General features: G+C 42.7%; 2 protein-coding genes across 2 annotated transcripts in view; one reads left to right on the top strand and one right to left on the bottom strand.

The window, feature by feature from the left end:
* The window catches only part of LOC311593307 (endogenous retrovirus group K member 6 Gag polyprotein-like), a gene marked incomplete at its 3' end in the record, with an annotated part of 427,545 nt that overhangs the window by 100,379 nt on the left and 302,973 nt on the right, over window positions 1-24,193 (top strand). The window lies entirely within an intron of this gene.
* NOX3 (NADPH oxidase 3) overlaps window positions 1-24,193 on the bottom strand; it is a gene marked incomplete at its 5' end in the record, with an annotated part of 58,841 nt that overhangs the window by 32,389 nt on the left and 2,259 nt on the right. The window contains 5 exons of the mRNA XM_084774516.1: window positions 3,163-3,416; window positions 5,074-5,166; window positions 10,693-10,822; window positions 13,889-14,070; window positions 16,568-16,713. Of these exons, the coding sequence (XP_084630642.1) occupies window positions 3,163-3,416; window positions 5,074-5,166; window positions 10,693-10,822; window positions 13,889-14,070; window positions 16,568-16,713 (805 nt within the window). The remainder of the gene's footprint in view (window positions 1-3,162; window positions 3,417-5,073; window positions 5,167-10,692; window positions 10,823-13,888; window positions 14,071-16,567; window positions 16,714-24,193) is intronic.

The following is a 24,193-nucleotide window of genomic DNA, read 5'->3' on the forward strand; positions in this document are numbered from 1 at the left end:
TATTAGTAATTAGTGATTTATTTGACACAAATTAAAAAAGAAGATATCAATTAAGTCCAAAGGACACTTGTGTCCCAAAGAAATATACATATATTTCTAATTGCTTAGAATTGAGAGCTCTTGCTTGCCCTTGCCTGAGGACTGGTCATGCTCCGATGTCAAACTGCAAAGTACTTAGTTATACTGCGGGTAGGGTTAAGTTGGAGACAATTCATAATCAAGCTTTGGAACCTCAATATTTTTTGAGGGGGCAGGGGGGAAAGGGGCTACATTTTTCTATCCCTTACAATTGGAATAGGTATTTTTTGGAAAAATTTCTTTAGTGTGTGTGCTGTGATTATGTGTGTACATGTCAGTATGTGTGTAGGGGCATGTACACATATGTGTTTATGCATGCATGTAGAGGCCAGTTAACGTCATGTGTCTTCCTTGATCATTCTCCACCTTATATATATTAATAAAGGATTGTTTTGTTTTCAAGATAAGGTTTCTCTGTGTAGCCTTGGCTGTTCTGGACTTGCTTTGTAGACCAGGTTGGCCTTGAACACATAGAGATCCCCTTGCCTCTGTCTCCTGAGTGCTGTGATTACAAGTGTGTGCCATCATGCCTGGCTGATGTAGTATTTTTTATTTGAACTAAGAGCTCACTGATTTGGCTAGTCTGGCTAGGGAGCCGACTCCAGGATCTCCTGTGTTTGCCCGAGGAGTACTGGGATTATAAGTGGGTTGCCATGCTACCCCAAAGTCTTATGTGGGTCTATGGGGATGTGAACTTGGGTCCTCACACGTATACAGCAGGTAAAAATCAATACTCCTTCACGATAAATGCCTTGGAGAGATCAAGGGTACAAGAGACATACCTAAACATAATAAAGGCAATTTGCAGCAAGCCTATAGGCAACAAAAAATTAAATGGAGAGAAACTCAAGGCAAGTCCATTAAAACCAGGGACAAGACAAGGCTGTCCAGTCTTTCCATATCTATTCAATATAGGACTTGAAGTTTTAGCTAGAACAATAAGACAAGAGGGGATCTAAAAGAGGGGATCTACAAAATTAAAAATAATTTGATTTTCCCCATTTGCAAATGGCATATCACATATAAGATTCATAGTATGAATGAGTTCTGAATAAACACTAGCTGTCATGCTCACTCGCATGTCATCCTTTGATTTGGATCCTGGGTTTTTAACGTAAAGTAGGAAATCATTTGTCTTGCAGCATCTGAGTCTTGTTTGCTCCTTGATGCCTCATACCATCAGCCTTCTTCGTATTCTTCTGAGCTGAGGGCCATTGCTAACTAGCACTTCCATTAGCCTCTCTGGGGTACTTGGCCTTTCTTTGCATGGTAACTTTCTGGGCACTTACACATTATGTCAAGAGCAGTACGGAATATAATAGCTAATCTTACATTAAATATTAAGGATTATTGTGATTTCACACTTAAGTGTGATCAAAATATGTTTTCATGGGATTGGACAGTAGAATGACGGTCTTCTGGGGAGGGCTTGGAGTGAGGAGAGGGGAGCGGGGGGGGGGGGTGTCAATAAAAGAGTCAGATAAGTATAGTCAGATAAGAAGGGCACTCTGAAGAGATCACATTGTATAGCAAGGTGACAGTAATCAGTGACCATGTGTTACAATCTTGAAAAAATGCAAAGTGAGTAGACATGAAGTGTTCTCATTGGGAAAGTGTTCATTGTAAAGTAATACAACTGCTCACTAGATCTAACACCATAATGTACATATAAAACATAATGTACACATATAAACACAAAGCATATATATGCATATATATATATATATATATATATATATATATATGATGTACATGTACTTCAAAGCCATGTTCTACCCAGTAAGCACATATAATTTTACCTGTCCATTATAGAAATAGAGGAAGGCCAGGAGGACAAGAGGATGGAGCAGACGTACCAAGGAAGGCCCAGGAGAGCAGATCATATCAGGCCTCCCAGTGACACTCCACAGACAGGAAGCAGCTCATAGCCCTTTTGGTGGGTAGATTGAAAGGGAAGACCATTTGACAGACAAGGTAATTGGTACATACAGAGCAGAAGCAAGGATAACAAGCAGGCTGCAGGCATGAGGCTTAACAACGGTAGGGGCTGGGAAGGGCATGCATTCATTCCCCCCATTAGACAAGACCAGTGTGACATGTTACAGCTCGGCCTTCCCTGGGGAGGGGGAGCAAGGAACAATTCACTCTTCATTTCATGCCTTACTCTGGTAATGGCGCTTACTTTGTCACCAATAAATTATTTGTCCAATTGAACAAGCTAGAGAGTACATACTGAGCTGAAGGTGCTAACTTTGTCCTGTGGTGTTAACCTGACATGCCTGACACTGTTGCAGGCTCTGAAGATCTAGGAGAAGGAGCAGAGTGTCTTGTCTTCAGGAAGTCCCACGTAAGCATGTATCATGCTGTGTTTCTGGGGCCCTTCCCATGGATTTCCTGTGCTATTGGATGATCCTGTAGTAGAGAGAATCCATCTGCTCGGTCACTTACAGGAGCCACGGCATTATCACTCACCCAGGGTCTTGGGTCCAATGGCTTAGGCTTTTCTGAAGGGGGGTAGTGGTATGGGCTCCTATGAAGAAGCCATAGGGTGCTATCAATGAGGAGTCTCTATATACATCTCTTATATGTTACCATGTAGCCATATAGAAATGGTATGGGTTAAGTTCAGCATGACCAGAATAGAGCATGCTTCTTCAGGAGATCAACCTCCGCTCCGCAAACACAGTCTGAAACCTCAGTCTGTGACGGGAGAGAGCTCCCGCCAGTGGCGACGGGGTGGGGGGGGGGTGGGGGGGGGGAGAAGGGGGGCAGTTGTCTGACTCATGGCATGCTGTACATAATTAGACAAGAGCTGCTTTTGGATCTGGAAAGGAAATTGCTCCTTCTGTCTGGATCATTGCCTACTTTTGTTGAACATTTATTTATTTTTTACAAAAATGTACTTATCTTAAATTATATATTTTTATGAAGACTTTCTTTCTTCCTTTTTTTTTTTTTAAATGAACTCAAGCTTGCAGCCTGGTATAAAGCTATCCTCAGATCTGACTATTTCTCCATGCATTTAAATATTCTCCTGTTTGAGGTATCATGACTTGAATGTAACAGTGACCTGGGAGGGCTCACCTTGGCATGCTACTGGGCTCACTGGGGGCCTGCCCCTCTGCCCCGAAGGCTTTCAACAGTGCCTCTGTCCAGTCTCCTGAGGCTCGGATGTGCACGCTGAAGAAGTCCTCCTGGGGAGCAGAGGTGAGAGTGAAGGGGTGCCATTCCAGCAGGGATATGGATGGGCACTGGATGAGGATGTACTGTCCGGGAACCATCTGGAAGCCTCGCTTCTTCATGTGAAGCTCCAGGACTGCGGAAGGGTGGCTCACCACCTACAGCAGGGCGAGATAGCTGAGGGCATTCTCACTCGCTCAGGTAAAACGACAAGGTCACACTCTTCATCCCACTGAAGGCTTGCAAAATCTTTAATTGGCTTTTTTATTTTTGAGGTATAATTTCCTTAGACCATCGATATTTGTCACCACTTTCATGCCTGGACTTGTAACTTGAGTGATAATAGCGTTCGTTGTGCAGGGCGCTGGGCTTGACTTTTAATAACTGCACACAGAAGCAATGCAGCAGGCATGTGACTCCGTATCCCACATGACCAAGCATCTCTGAGCCCAGTTAACCGTTTTTAATTGAGTAGAAATGGGCATGAGTGGATATCCCATAATTTTATGAGCTTATTAAAATAGTGGCCACATCATAGTCATATTAACAAAGAAAAAGCCCAGCAATAATTTGTTCCCTTTGGTAGTTAGTGCCATATTTTCTCAATCTCTTGAGAATTAACTCTAGAAATTTCTTCATGCTGAGAGGAAAAAATACCCATCTTCCATCTCTCCCCAAAATGTTTTATTGGTTGAGTTTTACTAAGCACTGTTTTGGTTCTGAGACTTTGGTGCATAGAAGCCCTATGAAGCATACTTAAAGACTTTATGTGATCGGCTCGTCTGAGCGAAAAAGCCTTTGTCCTCTCTCTCTGTCCATTGTTTTATGAAAAATTCCCACATGCCTGCACATCGTTTGTGGTAAATGCATACGAGAACATAGTCCGGCATGTGGATCCCGACGTGGCACTTTTCTGTGTGAGGAACCCTTCACGGCATTTTCATCTGCCCTTCTGACATTGCCTCTAATGGAGCTGCTAAATGTTCCTACCAAGAGGCCAGGGTTCTCACACGTGTTGCCGGCTGGATTGACATCCTGTGGTGTTAAGCTAAGCTTGAGCTCAGCAACATAGAAACACATTAAAGCAGAAATAGGAGTGCCTGTCCATCTTCTTTCAATGAGACAGCGAGGGGGTGTGTATTCTGTTAAAACTATACTAGCTATCTACCACTCAGAAGTAGACAGTGCCCTTGGCACTTTTGCTACTTGTGGGATGTGCTTTTTCTGTTCATCCCTCCAGCATGAAGTAAAAATCAAAGAGCCAAGAGGATGAATCACAAGGCAGACAAGTCCTACCAAGGCGCACACCACTAAACAGGGTAGAGACCATCTATGTCCATCCTCTCCATCTTGAGTGTCTAGCATCCGGTCATATCCTGAACCTGCATCCAAGCACAAGCTCAGTACCTAGGGAAGAATGGATGTGCTTGAAGTGCGGATGATACTGACGGGTTTGAAGGATCCCAACTTTATGTAGTATTTGAAGTTGCTATGGTCAGTGTAAAGCATTCTTAGTGGGTTCCTGTTTTTTCCTCACTAGAGAGAAACCATAATAAGAAGAAATACAGCTAATTCTGGTGCCATGCCATAAGCCTTTATCAGAATTTCATGTACCAGCGTGGAGCCTTGATCCCTGTCTCCAGTAAAATTGGTCACACTGAAAGATGCTCCTGATATAAGCAATTATTAGAACAGAAGATGAGCCTCTAAATTACAGCCAGTTCTGCAATAAAAATGGCAAATTAAAAACTTAGGCTAATAAAAAATTTTCATCTATGCTCAGGCTTTTATTCAGACATAAAGCTACACACATACCTTGGTAATGACAACTTCTTGGTGAGATCTCCAGAACCTAATTATTCTTTCACATGCATATAAGACCACAGGGCCCAAAACCCATTTCCAGGACTGCAGAGAGAATGTGGGGAGAAAGGGGGAGAGATGGGGGAGGGAGAGAGGGTGGGGAGGTGGGAGTGAGTCAGGGGAGAGATAGAGGAAGATACAGAGAGAAAGGAAGAGGGAAATGTGGGAGGGACAGACAGACAGAGGGAGACAGAAATATAGACATTAAAATAGGATCCAAAAATTTCTAACTTAAACCATATCAATATATGGCATGGTGGGACTAAGCTATTCCCCTTAACATTGGCCCAGCTATCAACAACAGAGACGTCTCCGTGAACTAAATACGATAACATTTAATTATTCCTTAAAGTCTACAAGCTTATTTAAGAGATTAAATTCTCCTCTATTGGTTTTTATGCTTACTTGATCAATGATGCCTTTATGTAATTAGAAATAATTGAATTTGCAAAGAAATAAGAGAGCAGATTGATGTTTATGGTATGTATGACAGGGTCGTAAATGCTCCCAAACTCAGACAAAGTCAAAGGCTTATAAAAAGGATTTTCCAGCCAACATGATGCATTTCACATAGTTATTGTAGAGACCAAGAATGCCTCAGAACTAGGGGATTTGTCTGGATACAGACACTCACACTCCCTGTACGCATCACACACACCCCTCCCTCCTAATCAAGCTGGATTCTTTAACACCTCGAGTCTCAGAGGATCAGAACCAAGGCAACAAAAATTGCCTGGAGAGCTATGACTAGGAAGGTTTTCATACTTAAAAAAAAAAAAGTTACTATGTTAACTCTTCTCAAGTATAACTCACACAATAGATGTCCAAATTTGGGGCAGCCTATTCTTGTTGTACGTAACATGAGCAGTCTTTCTCCAGTAGATGGGAAGGAATTGGGACTTATAATTTTTGTGGTTCAATGTCGAACAGTCCTGCCAGGTATGTGATGACTTCTTCATTTTGTAGAGGAAGGAAACCGAGGCCCAATCTGATCCATCCACTCCTTCAACATAAGGGCCTGGGCAGAACTGGTACACAGCCCCGTTCTTGAAGGGTCACGGCTGTATTGCTTGAGTGCTTACCTAGAGCGGAAATGGAGTCCTACTACTTCCTGTCTAGCACCAGGCTAGGTCCTGAGGCTTGATTTAGAAAGCACTAAGGACCCCCAAGCTTATTGAATTTTAGGATGTCGCTTTTTCTTTGTTGTTGTTTTGTTCTGTTTTGTTTTTAATTCTTGCCTTAATCTTACAGAAAACAAAACAAAACAAAACAAAATGAACTCTGGCTCTCTGGGAACGTGTTTGAGCTGCCCAGGGAGGCTGGTCCGGATCTCAGAGAGCCCCATTGGATCTCAAGGCTTGGAGAAGGTCTTAGACTTCTTTTTTTGCCATTTTAAATCTACCATGACCTTTGTTCTTCGAAAGATCTCAGGAGCAGGAAGTTATGAGTTTGTGTGATCTTTAAATACTAACTGCCGAGGGAGGGAGGAATGGGAGGATAGAAGGGATGGGATAACAATTGAGATGTAATACAATAAATTAATAAAATATATTAAAAAATAAGTACTCACTGTCCGTCTCCATCTCCAAGATGACCAGCTGTTTTAAACATAAGTTTTAATTTCTTTTGAATTACCCTTAATTTTTAATTTTCCTTCTTTCCTTCCTTTCTTCCTTTTTTTCTTCTTTCTTTCTTCCTTTCTCTCTATCAGTCCTGGCTCTTTGCATGATACCTGTCTTCATCTTATCAGCCCCACTTGCTTCTTTCCTAAGGGCCTCTTGCTTGCGTGGGAAAGGCTAGGATTATTCAGGCAACACAAAGCAATTTGACCCACTTTACTCTTTTCTGCCTCAGTGAGATTCAGCCACGTGTTCAGGTTCTTAATGGCGGGGAGGATAAAACCCTTTGTCCACCCGTGCTAGGGTAAGGCAGTGGAGATGATTAGAGGAGGCAAGCCAGAGGAAGGGGCACAGGGATGGAGGTGGACCAAGCAAATGAAGCCATAGCTTTCTTATGCTTGAATGGACCAGGAAGTATTTTAAGAAGTGGTTTGGTTTGGATATTTAGAGAAATGACAGCAACAATTCTTTCGACATGAGAGAGAGAGAGATTTGCAGAGACATCCACAAAGTCTTTGTGTATTTTCACAAATAATCTTCCATATCCATTTGAAAACACACATTTTAGACATCACACAGTTCATTTGGGTAGTGTCAAATCAGCCACGGCCTCTGATTTTTCCACGTTGATGAAACGGAATGGGCTATTTTTTCCCCCCATGGCTCGTCAGGAAGGAGAATGTAAGCCATTAATCCTTGGCTCTATCTCTATTCTACTATATAAATTGCTCCAAGAGGAGATGGAGAGCTTATTTATACTGTGATAACCTCAGAGTCCCCTGGAAGTTCAGCAGTAAAGGTGGGATATAGGCAGTAAGTGGTCTTAGGAAAGTGGTCCAGCTCTGGGGGTCAGTGTAACAAGAGTGAATAGATGGAGAGGCAATGTGCTCATCTTTTATCCTATATTTTCAGAGACATATTGAGGTGTGTGTGTGTGTGTGTGTGTGTGTGTGTGTGTGTGTGTGTGCACACACATGGGCACATGCAAAGGTCAACTTTGAAGCTTTCCATCTTTTTTTTTTTTTAAATAGGCTCTCTCACTAGGACCTAAGGTTTACTGATTATGCTAAAGTGGTTTGGTCAGTGAGCCTCAAGAATCTGCCTATCTCTACCTGCCAGTGTTCAGATCACAAGCACTCTCTACTGCGCCAGGCTTCTACAAAGGTACTGGGGATTGAATTTAAGACCTCACACCTGCATGCAAAGCAGTGTACTGGCTAAGCTATCTCCCTGGCTCACATCTTGGGTTTTTTTTTAAAATATTTGAATCTTGTATTTTTCAAAATTGGGAAATAATTGGAGAAAATTCTTATTTCTTAGTTCTAGCCGAGCTCTTAAATGTGTTGGGTATATTCACAGAGATAAATACAATGCTGGGAACATGTGCCTGTAGACAATAGCAGAGAGCCGGTGTGGCTTGCTTGGAATGCCCTTGTATCAGAGGCAACACTTTAAAGCACCCTCAACCCCATATCTTAAGCAAAGGGACAGGACCAGGACTGTTTAGCATCTCAGCTTCTTCAGTACTGAAAAGGCCTATGGAGTCTTAGCTTTCTTGTTCCAGTCTCCAAAAATGCTCAGGAAAAAAACAAAAAACAAAAAACAAAAACAAAAACAAAAAAGCCCTCCACAGAACAGGAAGTGCATTATAACAGGAATAAAACCATGTCAATTTAATAGCAATGGCAATGAAACTTGATTCCTGCACGTTCATTCCTCCCAGAAAATAAGGGCAGGCTGGCTGGTCTTTTATTTTATGTGTGTGGTTATGAATAGACGACTTCTATAGATACTCTCTCCTGGGGTCGCTCCATGGCCTGTGTTTGTTTACTAATGTACAAGCAGAGTGACAACATGCCATGTGATGTAAGTCTACTGCAGGACTCCACCCCTGTCCAAGGCTGACATCATCCCACAGAAAGTGGAAAAACCAAAACCAGACCAGCCAACAACCAAGCAAACAGAGCCGGATGATTATTATCTGCAGGCAAACGAACTAATTCCCTGGCTGTGGAGGACCGGGCATCTTTTGAGACTAGGCTGGCTGTAGGAGCAACTCTCAGATCTGTGTGTGCCTGTAAGATTGGGATAGAAAGCAGGGCAGGGCATTTCTCTGGACAGTTTAGACAAAGGGATGGACAAAAGATCCTCTGATCCAACATTACACCTCTGATGCATACTCTACAGATAAAATCGTCATAAAAAAAATGCCCCAGGAAAGAGAGGCCAAGAGGACTAAATGGAGCCTTGCTAAGGTGGGTTAGGCCCAGTGCAGTGAAGCACGGAACTCCTCCGTGTCCTTGGGATGCCTTTCTGAGTCAGTGTCTGTAAGACATCGGAGGGACTACCGTACAGTCCGGCCAGGCAGTAATTGCACAGCCCACACACACTTTGGATCAGGATCCATTAAAAATAATGGGAAAGAGTGACGCTGTGAGTTTGGGTGCACAAGGAGGCGTAGGGGGAGTTAGCAAGAGGTGCGTGAGTGAAGTCCCTCCTCTGAATCATAATTAATGCTAGCACACACTACTGGGAGCAGGCCCTGGTCTGTATTCATGAAGTGTGGGAGAGTATTGATTTTTTTTTAATGGAGATGCTGTGGCTGAAATTTTTAGCAAGGTATTCATGTTCTTCATTAATATTCAGGCCAGATAGTGGCTACCGAGAGTTGAGTTTAAGACAGAGACAATCTATACCGGCCATTAAAAGAGTGAACCACGGGCTAATGGGCACATCTATTTCACGTCCCTCTGCTTTAAACATTTCTCCAAGTAGTTTCACCCTTAAAAATATGGCTCTTAACTTAGTGCATTTGAGAATTTGTCAAAAGTGATTATTTATATTCTTCTGATGTCTTCTGTGCTATTACGTTTCATTATCCCTATTTTAAATGATAACACATTTTGGGCACTTGTTTCCCGCTAGTTTTTGTTTTCTATTTTTGCTGGTTTTGAGACAAGGCCTTTGAGACAAGGTCATGTCTTCCAGGACGGTGAGGCTCTCTTGGAATTCCCTATGTAGCTGGTGAAGACCTTGAAATTCTGACCTTCCTGCTTCTACTACTGCAAGCAGGCTGGGATTCCAGGCTGGAATTCCGGGCTGGGGTGATGCCAGGCTGGGATTCCAGGCGTAGGTTTTGTGATGTTGTAGCTAGAACTCAGTGCTTTGTGTATGCTAGGCAAGCGCTTTATCCACGGAGCCACATCCCAGACTCACCATACCTTAACTTAGTCAGTGCACTTCCTTTCCATCACGTGTTAATCCCCAGTTAAACCAAAGGCTTGTGCTTTCCTCACATACCAGTGACTAAATGGGAGTTTGATTCCTGTTTACCTACCTATACCACTAACTGCAAAGACTGCTGCATACTCAGAAAACGTTACTTTCAAAATCTGTGGACACTCTCATTAAATTAATACTTAAATTAATTAAATCTATTCTTGGCTAACATTGAGTTTAACATTGAGTTTAATTAGAACAAAAGTAATTGGGCACCCCTAGTTCTTTTGACCACAAAAAGTTGGAGAAGGAGAGAAGGTAGGATTATGAAGAGGCGTGGTCCTCCCAGTTACTCAGGAGACAGGCAAAGGGATAGCAAGGGTGCAGAGGGCGGCGAACCATGAGGCTAACTCCCTCAGAACCATTACTCTGCTGTTATGAAGTCCTGCAATATCAGACATCCATATTTAAGCCTAAGTAGAATGCATTTCAGAGCTGAACAAAGTGCTTTTGGCAGTAAATCTCTTTTAGAATTATCCATAACTTGATTTCTCCATTAGCCCACTTAATAAAGAGTTGGCTTCATCTAGTGGTGACACGGGTGGGTCTTTTTTTTTTCCCAAGCTTATAAAAGCTCTCGTTATTTTAACTGTGGGGACAGTTATTTTTAAAAAGCTCCTGAGTTCATTCTCCACCCCCCTGCCCCCCACCTCCGCCTGGGGTTCATTCTTACCGAAGGTTCCTTGCCAGAAAATTGAGGTACAGGGCACAACGCAGCTGCCTGCCATTCAGCATAGTGGTCTCTGCAGAAGGTGACGTTGTGCAGCCGGAGGCTCTCTGGAGTTTGGCCTCGAACAATCCGACTTAGAAACACACACACACACACACACACACACACACACACACACACACAGAGTGACGGGGTGTGTGTGTGTGGGGGGGAAACAAAACAACAACAACAACAACAAAACACCAAAATGTCAAGCTGATTTTGTGCGGTGTCTTTACACAGACTTATATTTCGCAGCGGCTTTCCAGAACAACACTCTCATCTCTTGAAACTTGGCTTATCACTCACTTCCCTCAGCATCTTTAAAAATAGGCATTTGAAATGCTTTGGATAAACTTTGAAGATCCCAGAAAAGAAGTGCCCCTCTGTGGTGTCCTGTGTCACATTGAAAGTGTCTATATTAGAGAATTCATAATGAAGGAAATTGTTTGAACACATCCTTTTGTAGACTGTTGAATTTAATTAGGTTTCATCCCCTTCTGATTGCTGATTTGGGCTAATTGGCTAACTTCTGTGGATTGATTTAACTTCTACCCTTCTTAGCTTATTTCTGAGCACTTAGAAGTTTCAAGTGAATAAGTCAAAAGCGGTGCCCAGAATAATGGTATATTCCCCCCCCCACCCCCCCCCACCCCCCCACCCCCCCCCCCGGTGACCACTAGCAGGCTTAGTATCTGACAAGGTCAAAACAGGTCACTTTGAAATGTGTCTTTGAGGCTCTATCAATAAATTTAAAAGTAGAAAAAGGAACCTGAATGAATGGAGCACTGGACAAAGAGTCCTGTAATCCCATTGTATTGCGTCTGCTACAGAGGCATGACTGACTGACCTTTGCAAATTGCTTTGGCATCAACTCTCAGGATGATTTACTGACTTGTACTCTCACAGCAAGGGACCAGACACAGATGTGATAGAATCTGGAAGTTGCTCAACTCCTAGGTGCTGATGATAAGAGGTACTTGCTTGTTTTGAGAAACGAGAATCTTCAGCATCGCAGAGACACGTGTCCTGGCTTGCCTGTGGAGCTGCGGTCTCCTCTGCTACCATAGGGCATGGGGGGGGGGGCATGTAGCAATAGTGCTCTGGGGAACAACCTGGTGTCAGCTACAGATGACACGTTAGCCTTGGATTCTGTTTCATGTAAGTCACTCTAGCTTGATGACACCCCTTTGAGTCAGGTGAGCAGGATTATTGATATGTGACTCTCCAGGGCACAAATGATGCCCTGGAGAGTGAGTGATAAGTGGGAGCCAGAATGAGGTTGTCATGTGTCTCCATATCTACATCCTTACATGTGAGGTAGCTCTCCCCATGTTGTCTTCAAGAGGTTCTGGACCATTCCATAAGTATGTTGTTAATAAAAATTAAAAGGTTTAGATTTTCTCTATTTATACCTTTGCTCACTCTACTGGTGAGCTTTCATGCCTTCCAATGATACTACATCTACTTGGCATTTTTGTATAGAGTTTGCAAATTGCTTTTGATGTAAACAGTAGCTGCAGAATACGGCAAGCTGAGATTAAGCAAGGTCCTTATCCCCAAATAAGCCTCTCAGCAAGGTTGAAATAACTTAAACCTTCTCCTTGTGAAATATTATTTGTGCATAAAAACATCCTCAGCAAGATACTGACCATTGGGATCCACCTGTGGTTCAATACACAGAGTGTGAGTGAAGGGGGTGTGGGGTTGGGCATTACAGGAATACTCCCCGTGTTATAAGAGGATAGCACTAAGATTTCTAAAGTCACCTACAAAACTCAGTAGCCTTCCTATGTACTAACAGCAAACAAGCTAAGAAATAGACTGTAAAAGCACTCCATATTAGTAATAGTATAGAAAATATCTAACCAAGGAGGTGAAAGACCTCTACAGCGGAATATTTAAATCTCTGAAGAAATGGAAGAAGACCTCCATGGAAAATGGAAGGGCCTCTCATGCTCTGGGCTTGGTAGAATTAATGTTGTGAAGATGACAAAAGCAGTTTACAAATTCATCACAAACTGAATCAAAAAATTTCATGGCATCATTAACAGAAATGGAAGAAAAAAATCCTAAAACCAAAGACCCTAGTTAGCCAAAGCCATCCTAAGATAGGGGCGTTACCACACCACATTTCAATCTAGATTAAAGAGACATAGTATTAAAAACAGAGTGGTATTGGCACAACATGTAGACCAATGGAAAAAGAGAAGACTCAAATGAAACTAAACATATCCATAACCATCTTGTACTTGACAAAGATGCCAATATGCCCACTGAAGAAAATACAGCATCTTCAGTAACTGATGCTGGGATGGCTGGGTACCTGCACATAGAAGAATGGCGTTAGACCTACATGTATTACCCTGCACGAATAGCAACTTCAAACGGATCGAAATCTCAATGTGAAACCTGAAAACACTGAAACTGTTAGAGGAAAATGTAGGCAGAATCCTACAAGACGTAAGGGGAAGGACTTCTTTCCCTAAGGCGTTAAGGCCAACCACTGACAAATGTAACTTTAAAAAAACTGAAATGCTCTCTACAGAAAAGGAAACAATAAAGTGAAGAGGAGACCTAGAGAGAGAGAGAGAGAGAGAGAGAGAGAGAGAGAGCTATCTATCAGATGTATCAGATCTGATAGGGGGATTAATGCCCATAGGATTCAAAGGATTCAAAAACTAGAGTTAAGAAAACAAGCAACCCATTAAAAAAAATGGGATGTGGATTTGAATAGAGAGCTCTCAAAAGAAGAAGTAAAAACAGATATGAAATATCTCAAAGCCTTTAACATCCCTTGGCAGTTAGAGAAATGCTAATTAAAACGACTCTGTGATTCCATCTTATGTCTGTTGGAACGGCTAAGATTGGGAAAACAACTGACAAGAAATGCTGGCGAGGATGTGCAGGAAGGGTCACTGTTTGTGGGATTATAAACCGGTGCAGCCATCATGGAAGTAAGTGTGGACGAGCCTCACAATCTAAAGCTAGGCTAGCCACACTAGCCAGCTAGGCCACTCCCTGGCATGTGCTCAAAGAACTTGGCATTCTACTCCACAAATACTTGCTCAACCATGTTCATGGATGCTCTACTCACAATGGTCAGGGAATGTATACACGGAGGCTCAGTGCAAACACCCCGAGCCTAGCGTGGACTTACCCTCCTCCGTGGATGGCCAGACTGATGAAAAGGATGATGAAAATATGGTGTGTATACCAGAAGAGCTCATAAGAGGACTGTCTGAGAAACTCAGTCGAAGAGGTCATGATCAAGACCAAAGCCAGAGAGATCACCAGGCCAGTAATCCCCGAGACGGTCACTAACAGCTCAGTGGTCACGCTCTAGGAGGCACAAGTTAAACACACAAAGTACCAGCACATTAATATTTTGGATTTTTGCATTTTTAGGATCAGCACTAGAGGATTCAGGGAAAGAGCAATTTAGGGTGTTCTGTGCCAACACACAGGACTTCACCGAAGTCCAGGTACACTTCAAAGAGCCAGCTGTGCAAATTCTTCCTTCTTCCCCGGTCTTACCGCAGATATTTACTTTGTTCAAACTTTATAAAATACCATGCTATTAAGCACATATTTTTCCACTTACAGGAATTAATGCTCTTGTCAGAGCTACTATTTTGAACTGATGCTAGAGAGCACTCAAAGAACAACGCTGCAGAATAAGCTTAAGTTTCAAGGTTTTAATTTTTTAAGATTAAAAATTGTGGCTCACCAAGCTTAATTGCATCTTAACATTAATAAACACTTTTTTGGGGGGGGAGCAGTTCCTTTGGGGGCACTCCTAATAAAGCAGTTGCATGCTCTGTTCCCTTGGTGGTTGTGCCTTGCTCTAGCTTTTTAATTGGAAGCACCATGACGTGGGCTTTCTCCACATTACCTCAGGGGGCCTTGGAATAAGGTTTGGTAAATCTTCTGTGATCAATAAGGGTGCGAATATCCTTGTCTGGTGGGTATTCCCCCAAAAAGCAGGATTCTGACCCATGAGTGCAGGGGACAGTTAAATAGCATTCCGGAATATTAATTGCGGAAACACATTTTGCTTTTATTGTGAGTTCCCATATTCTTGTTTAGTCATTAGCATTCATAGCTTGTGTTCCCATCACCCAGCGACTACCAGCTCAATAAACTCACACTATATCTTTTTGTCAGTAAAACCTCATTAATTTAGGCTGCTTTGAGATCTGGAAGTAATTTGGACAGGGACTTCTCCATTGTTTATTTTTTTTTCTCTTCACAGAATAGAAGAGTGGGATAAAATTGAAAGAAGGTATATGTAAAACATTTAAACGTATTTTTTTTTGTAAGTACACACAGGCACTTTAGAAGTCAATTTCCAGCATGTAATACGTTCATTTCAAGTCACTCTTTTTTTTGTTTTTGTTTTTTTTTTGACTATTAAAGCACATTTCTCCTCATTTCCCTGCAATACATTCATGGACTGGTCTGAGTTGCAAGAAATCCCACAGCATCACCTATGAGTTGTTTTAATGTATGTTTTAAGTTATTGACAATCATCTCTCCAAATACCCAAATTAGAGGGGCTTCTGAGCTTAATTAGTATTTACAAAGTATATTGCTTCTCAAATTTCGAAACAACTGTGTTCGAAGTAGCTTAATTAGCTTGTTAAATTGCTTTAAAGGTTATTTATAATAAATACTATTTATTGCATAGTCTCTTCAAGATGTTGGGATTTATTCTTGGGTCTCTTGTGAGTAGTGAATTTTGTAAAGCCTTAGTGGGAAGAAATGTAGACCCAAACAGGTGGCCAGATAAATTCTGAGAGTCAACAAAAATGGTATTAAAGGCATTCCTGCCTGCGTAGGGCATCTGTAATTTTGATTTGTTGCTCTGAATTTTGTGCTTCTGGTGGATGTCAGTTAAGAAAAGGGGATTCAGCTTATTAATGGCCTGATATTATAAGCCTTTGGAAGAAAATCAAGACTTTGACTTGGAAGAATCTTCTCCTAACTATACTCTATTTTCCTTCACAAATAAAGGAATATGAACAAAACCATCACTTAGAGAGAAGCCTAGGTAATAGTAGCCAGAGATTCCTATTGATGGGATGTATGGCTTTAAGACATTAATTTGAAAAATATTTTTTTAATGTGGTCTTTATTCCAATATGGTAGTCCATAGAAGATGTTTAGATGAACCAGCAGGAGAGATGTAAGGATGGCTCAAAGGAGAGGAAGGTCATCACCTATAAGGACAGGACGCTGTGTCTGATTTTATTTTTTCTTCCTAGAGACACCGCTGCTCTGTGCACTTAGATATTAGCATTGATGGTGTCACAAGCCACACAATTGTCATTCTGAAATGACCTTCTTTGATCAGTATATGGTTTGGCAAGCCAGCTGTTCACATATGTGTCAGAATACGAGGCACAGAGAACAGACCCAGAAAACAATTTACCCTTTGAAAACGAAGCATTAAATCTATAATTTCTGGGTTTGGATGGCATTTGCTTTATGAGTCTAACATCAGCGAGGGAAATTTGATTGGGAGCTGCTTTTAAATTCATAATATTAGGGCTTTAACAGGTTTTTGCATTCCTAAAATGCCACATATATATTTTCACTATTAATTAATTAAGTGGAACGTGTTTTTTTCCTTGGTCATATCCTTCCAGCCACATTAATGGTTGGGAAACTAGCTGCTAAAAAAGAAAGGTAAAATTGATATCAGCATTTGGCAGCAACTTCTTTTATCCGGCTCTTTTATGTAAAGCTTTTGAAATCTATTGCTCTTGATAGGGATGGGAAGAGAAGCAATTCTGCTGCAGCGAGGCTGGTTATTAACATGCAAGAACCAACTCACCATATAGTCGGTGCGGACTGGATTGAGGTAGCTCTCATTTGGGCCGTTGCCAAGTTTGGAAAGCGCAGCCAGCAGTCCATCAGCGTCCTTGGCCTGACCCAGGTGGTAACGCTCCAGGTTGAACAAGTGTGCCACAGTGTGAATGACTGAGGATGAGGGCAGAGCAGACATGGGCTGTATCAAAGTCATCCCTTTTACCTCTTCCAAAACACTATAGTGCTACCTTAAGTTTCTCTGTTCTGGCTTTGGCAGTCTACAAGGAAAAGTGATTTATTTGTGCACCCTCCCCTGTTGTCTTGAATGTTGTGGAACATATGGTGTATGGCTTACCACATGTATTTTAATTATATTAAGAAATAAAGTGATCTCAATTTACCGTGATTTAATTTTAAACATGTAATCATCTTGGAAGCGATGTAAGTCATGATATCAGGACTTGGTTATTGCGCCCGCTAGTTTTGTGTCAACTTGACACAAACTCGGGTCATTGGAGTGGAGGGAGCCTCACTGAGATAAAGCCTCCATTAGACCAGGCTGTGGGCCATTCTGTAGGGCATTTTCTTAATTCCTGATGGATGTAAGAAGACTCGCGCCATTGTGAGTAGAGCTACGTCTGCGCTGATGGTCCTGGGTTCTGTAAGAAAGCAGGCTGAACAAGCCGCAAGGACCAAGCCAGTAAGCAGCACTCCCCCGTGGCCTCCGCAGCAGCTCCTGCCTCTCTTTCCTGTCCTGTTTGAGTTTCTTCCCTGACTTCCTTCAGACAAATAAACTCTTTCCTCCTCAACTTGCTTTTTTGGCCATAGTGTTTCATCATGACATAATAGCAATCCTAGCAGTATACAATACATTACAAGATAATATACAATAGACAACATAATTCTTAAGGAAAGATGATATACCAGTGGATATAGAAATATGAATCTTCCTAAAGAAGTCAGAAAGAATTATTCTAGGATACTATGCAATATACACATCAATGTGTGTTTATTTGACACACAGGTTGATTCCAGGGAATTAATGTCTTTTCATTTTTCAGATCTATTTTTTTGTTATTCTCTTGCACAATTATTTCTCCCCATCCCCTTTTCTCTTTTTATTTATTCCTTCATATTTACATCCTGACAGCAGTTTCTTCTATGTCCTCTTCCCCAGCATCTCCTGCCAACCTCCTTTTCCCTGAGATTCACTCCCCCTTCCTCTCCCCTCAGAACAGAGCAGCCTTTCCAGGGACCTCAACCAAAAACGCCATAGCAAGGCTGGCCGCCCTCTCTGTATCTGTTCAGTATAGTACTTGAAGTCCTAGCTAGAGTAATAAGACAACTAAAACAGATCGAGGGGATTCAAATAGGAAAGGAAGAAGTCAAAGGATTGCTAGTCACAGATGCTATGATAGTTTACATAAGCGACCCCCAAAATGCTACTAGGGAACTCCTGCAGTTGATAAACACCTTCACCAAAGAGGCTAAATACAAGATGATCATCATCATCATCGTCGTCATCATCATCACCACCACCACCAACAACAACAATGAAAGAAACAAAAAGAAAGGAAAAGAAGAAGAAGAAGAAGAAGAAGAAGAAGAAGAAGAAGAAGAAGAAGAAGAAGAAAACCCCCACCCATCCATCCTCCATGGAGACTGTGATGGTGGTGTTCCCATTCCACAGGATTGGAAGCTGATTTCCATATTATGTTAAAGGACTGATTTACCAATGTACCATCTATACCCAAGAGTCAGAAAGAAAACAATGAATGAATTCTCTTTCGCCTTCGCCTGTTTCTTCTCCCTTGTAATGAGTTGTTGATCTCAGTCTGTTTCCTATCAGGTTGATTTCCACATGGGAATCTGACTGCGTTAAGCTCCATTTTAAGGACGTAGGATAGATGGATCAAGACCTAGAGCTACAGACTGGCTTCTATTGCCACACCTCCCTGCTATTAGAGCTGGAGACACTAAGGAAGTGGAGCAGGAGACCCAAGCCACCTCTCCAGGGGTGGCCTCTAAGGGGCTGTGCTAGAACGGTGTTACCCATCTTTCTCCTGTGCTCTAAAGTTTATATATTAAATGTTTCTGTGCTTTAGTCCTCTCTGGCTTGCTTTTGTTTCACAAAGTAGACTAATAGTTATCTCAGGGGCTCTCTGAGGAAATATTACCTGAGACCATTTTGATTGCCTAAGCACTCCATTCTCCTCTTAGATTTGGTCATGGCTGAAAACTAGGACTGTATGAGCTGTTAAATCTGGGGCTACTGTGGGGGGCGGGGCAGGTGATATGTAAAAGCAGAGCTATTGCTTTCGTTCCCTTTCAGACACGAGATCTATCTATCTATCTATATCTATATCTGTGTCTATATATATCTTATTCTTTTTTAATATGAAAATCAAGCTATTGTGATGTGGCAATAGCTACTTCAGAGGCAGGTTTAAGGCGCTTCTGTGGTTGGTTATCTCCTTTTCAGCCACTGAGATACTTTCTGCTATTAGACTGGATGTTGGTGTCTAGCTTTTTAATTACCTAATTTCTTTCTATTTTCTCATCTGTAAAATGGGTCGATTCAGGGAAACCATACCCATAATCACACGTGGTTTCTTAGATCTCTCCCAGCTGTGTGACAACTGTGTGTTTCTCTGAAGCCGACTAAAACCACTTTTCATTTAAAAGGGTTCTGTAGGTGTGGTCGCCATTTTTTAATTTGTTTCCAAAACTCCACTGTGGTTTACATGGCAGATCTTCAGTCTTGCAGTGAATCCAATACCACTGATGGAAAGTGAGTCCTTTGTGTGCTCCTGTGGACTTTCCATGGTCTACAGAGCTACCCACTTGTAAAAAAAAGCCAGTGCTCGGGAGGCAGAGGCAGGTGGATCTCTGTGAGTTCGAGGCCAGCCTGGTCTACAAAGTGAGTCCAAGACAGCCAAGGTAACACAGAGAAGCCCTGTCTCAAAAAACCAAAAAGAAGCCGGGTGTGGTGGCGCACGCCTTTAATCCCAGCACTCGGGAGGCAGAGGCAGGTGGATCGCTGTGAGTTCGTGGCCAGCCTGGTCTACAAAGTGAGTCCAGGACAGCCAAGGCTACACAGAGAAATCCTGTCTCAAAAAAACAAAACAAAACAAAAAACAAAAACAAAAACAAAAACAAATCAAAAAACCAAAAAGCCCCCAAAATAAAAACAAAACAAAACAAAACCCAAAACAAACAAACAAAAACAAAAACAAAACAAAGCTCAAGATTCCTCTTTCCACAACCCACCCAGTATACCAGCTGTAAGCGGGGGCTTCCTATAATTTTATTTTCTTACCCAAGTACTTTTAAAGAGACCAGCTATCTTGGCAACACTGTGCATGTGCATTTAATCGCTCTGTGAACTTCTGTGTTCAGATAAGAAATTTTTATTGAGGAGCGAACAACAACAGCAAAATCATACAGGCTACAATTAGAGCCAGTTGCCCCTAGAAAGCGCCTTTTACGGCTCTCTTTTCTTCTTAGTTTTCCCCCTGGAGATCAAAGGAGTATTAATTGAGCGGAATCTTGGAAGAGGGTCAGTTCTAGTGCCCTTCTGCCTGCCTGTCAGAAATAACGGTGGGTCTGGAGTTAGTCACCCCTTAATTAAGCTGCGCCTGGAAACCAGGACCTAGGAGCTAATTTTCCCTGTGCTTTTGAAGCCAGAATCTGCCCAAGTTTTTCCAATTCGGGGTCTGGTAGAGAACGGATCTGATCTGGCATATTGAGAGACATGTGCTTGTAAATCACATCAGAACCTGTGAGGTGGGAGCGTTTTTTTGAAGCTTCAAGTACTTCCCTTGGAACTGGCGAATGGGTTGGTGGCAATTTGTTAGAGGTCAGATCCCAAGGAATTTGTGCCCTTGGGGCCCCGGCTCTACCTTGGAAGCTCCCAACCATTATTTCCTCAGCACCTTTATGCCGTACCCTCTCTTCTCAACCTGCCCCTGTTCTGTTTATTGATGTTTGTGAACTAATTTTAGCAACTCACCAGGAGCTGCACTCAGGGTAATTTTACACCCCCTGAAACCTGGCAGATGCAAGGTGCAGAAAGGGCTGCGCAGGTCACAATTTACAACCTGCCATTGATGGAAACTCAGCTTCCAAGTACTGCTTTCCAATTGGAGGGGTCTTCAAGGTCTGCCATGGACCAGGAAATCCAGAAAGATTCACATTAGTAAGAACGTGAAGGCTGTGAAACTACGATTTTTATACCAGTGGGGTTACAGGTCCTTGAACACGACTTATTAGCGGTTGAAGGGGGGCCCCTGCTTATCATAGGCAGGCAAGCAGGAAGGCAGGAAGAAGGGCTCCTGTTACTGCGTTTTCGGTGATGCCCTTGATTAGAGATAGCATTGTTTTGGCCCTTCCCTCCCCTCCCTAGCCTACATCCACCAGTCTCTAATTACACCCTTTAATGATCCGACCAATTAGAGCCTGCAGTTCAACTTCTAGGGGGAAACGGATGAGAAATTAGAGGTTGGCATGCAAACTTCTCTGCGGATGCATTTCTTCCAAGGTTACACACCTCTATTAAGCCGGTTGGCTATTTGAAAAGCGGCATAATGGGCAAGGCTAATAAAATCAGCAGCTCAGGGACACTGCAGCTGCTCCCCCGCGAATACAGCAGGACACGTGAGAAACGCAAGGTGTAGCTATGAAACCGGGGCTTAGCATTTTTTTTTTCCTTTAGAAGCACTGCTGCCAGCCACATTTCTTAGTTAATATGAAATGCAGTAATTGCTTGGTCAAGGATTGGGCGAGGCAGAGAGTTTCCTTTCCACCTTCCTGCTTTTGTTGGGCTGGGAACCACAGCTGGGTGGGGCTGGTTGCCATGGAGGATGGACGGGATGAGGGAGTTTTGCTGGGAGATAGGGTTCTGACCCTGCTGGAGTGAGCCCCAGGAGATGGTGAGGAACAGCGCAGAGGAGCAGGAGTTCAAAAGAAGTGGGCTGGAAAGAATACTAATGCCCATTGAAGATTTGTGCGGGGGCGAAGGGGGAGGAAGAACATCCTGGTTTTTCTCCTTGCAGCAGACTGTGAATTTAAAATCGTGAACGATGACTATGAAGCTGAGATCATTTCCCCAAACCCCGTTTCATCCGCGTAAAGCTTGGACATCTGTCTCTTGTTCCTTCCCTATCAATTCCTTCAGCCTCTCACGGATGTGGCTAGGTGCCACTCACGGTTGGTTTGACCGGATCTCCTTCAGTGTTCTTGCGATAGTGACCCAGGCTACTAAGATGCCAGAGACACTCCATGTCTCGGAGGCTCTCAAAGACTGAAGATGGCCACTCTCGTGTAGGGAGTGTGGCTTGAGCCTTGTAGGTGAAGTTATGAGGACTAGGCCAAGTGGTCAGACAGTGGGGCCTTGGTCGGGTACTGTCTTACCCGCCCACAGAGGATCGTGAAGGAGGGGGGGTTTCAGCAGGGGGGGGGACATCTGAGCAAAGGCATGCAGGACCCTGGAGCAGCGGTTCTCAACCTTCCTAACGCTGTGACCCATGTTGTGGTGGCCTCTCATAAATTTATTTGTGTTGCCTCTTTATAACTGTAATTTTGCTAGTGTTATGAATTGCAATGTGAATATCTGATACGGAAGATATCTGATATGCGACCCTCGAAAGGGTCATGACCCAGAGGTTGAGAACCTCTGCTCCAAAGGGTACCCAAGGGGAAAAGGCGATAAGGATGTGTGGCCAGTGACAAGCTTGGCTGAAACTGTGGAGCCCATCCGCCGCGCTCTGTGCCTTAGACTTGACCTTACTCACAGTAGCAGCAAGGGAGTAAATGACCTTGTATTCCTTAGATTCTCATGCAGATTTTTGTTTCGGAAGAGAATCTACAACATCTCACTGAGGCAGAGATATTATGTTGCTGTTGATGCTCTTTCAATTCCACTGTGAGCTGAAGAGACCTACTCTGAGCTCACATGGCCAGCAATGGTGGAGCTATAAAAGAAGCTGGCCACATGATCCTAGTCTAATACTGCTTACATTAAATTTCACACTATCCTGAAATAGCACCAAACACAAGGGTTTCAAAAGGTAATAGGTATGATCAGGGTGTGCTGCTCATGGGAGACACTCAGTGTATACTATCTATACATTTACGTGAGTTCACACTAAGAATATCTACCCAGAGGTTTAAGAAGAAAGCCTTCTACAACTCGCCCTTTCATGTATGTTCTCTGCTCCCTTCTGTTGAGCTTTGATGGTTCCCCCCTTTTCTTTTTATCTTTACAACTTTCTTTCAAAGTCTGCCTTTCACCTACGTATGATAATAAGATTCTTCCTGCCTCGTCACCGTGCTCAATCTCTATTCTTAGTGCAAAAAAACAAGGATTTTGGAAGGTTTTAAAGCAAGCCTGGAGATACCCTAGAATTCCTTCTTTGACAAGTTTACCAAGGAGCTTTGCGGCCTGTGCCTGGAATCCACCCACCACAGGGGGCTCAGTACTCTTAGGGGACTCTGATTCTGATTTTTGACCATTTCAAAGTGTGGAGATGGCTTCCATTTCTGAGCTGAAGTCTCCTTTCTGGTGTTGCTGCCTGTTTTCAAAGGCTCTAAGCACACAGGTGTATTCTGCGCTGTTCCAGGCCCCGAGACACGCAGCAGCTAGACCAGCCGTGTCTCTAATGCTCCATCCACCAGCTCTTTCATCTAGGGCTTGATGGGTTTTTTTTACACTACTTTAAAAAAATAAAAAAACAAACCACAAAGTCCTTCTGCAAAGCAAACCTCGGGCTGCTTTTATCGGGTGTTTAAGACGATCAATGGGGAAAATCCTTCCCCACGCGTCTCACTGCACACCCAAAGTTGTGTTAATTGGCACTCGGGCACCGTCTGTCATGTCTTGTTGCTTAATTAAATTCACATTTGTTTTGAGTGTTCCTTTTACTCTGCTATTTTCTATGCATGAGAGGATAAAAAACAAATGAGGAAACCAGTTTAGAGTTAGATTAGTTTGAGAGGAAGAGTCCGGAATCCTAACTCTAGCATTCCTAAAGACCTGTATTTCAGCGTCTTTGTTTCCCAGCAGAACCACCAGCCCGCTGACTGCTACCCTCCCTTTCATTCTTTTCCTCTGCAGGGGGCATCTAACCTTGCTCAGGATAGTAGTTTCTACTTAAATGACGAGGGTGGCAGTAACAATAGCAGTTCGTATGACTACACAACCTGGATTTTTTTCAAGATTCTTTTGTGCCCACTAACTCACAACTATTCAGAACGCAGTTCACATGACCATTTTTCTTCCTTTTTCTGCTTCTGATCTTGGAGGTAAGAGTAAGGCACCTTCCCACCCAAAGAAGGGCACTCTCCCATCCGGATCAGCGGTCATGCAATGGCAACAGTCGTTTTCCTATTATATGAGTGAGATTTTGGCTATAAGTCGATTTGAGTTCTGAATTATACGAATAGCAAAGTGTTCATTTAAATAGATATTTATCACTGCATTACCAACAAGCCACTTACAGACAAAAGGAAATCTCACCAACTTCCCTTTGATAGTTGAGGTATTATCACAGAAAAACTCATTTGAGTATAGATTAGAAAATGGAAAAAAAATGTAAATACAAGGTTTCATGTGCTTAGATAAAGGGTGGAAGTTTCTTTTATCTAAAGAGGA

The sequence above is a fragment of the Acomys minous genome, assembly GCF_964271855.1.
Source record: "Acomys minous genome assembly, chromosome: 3".
NCBI lineage: Eukaryota > Metazoa > Chordata > Mammalia > Rodentia > Muridae > Acomys > Acomys minous.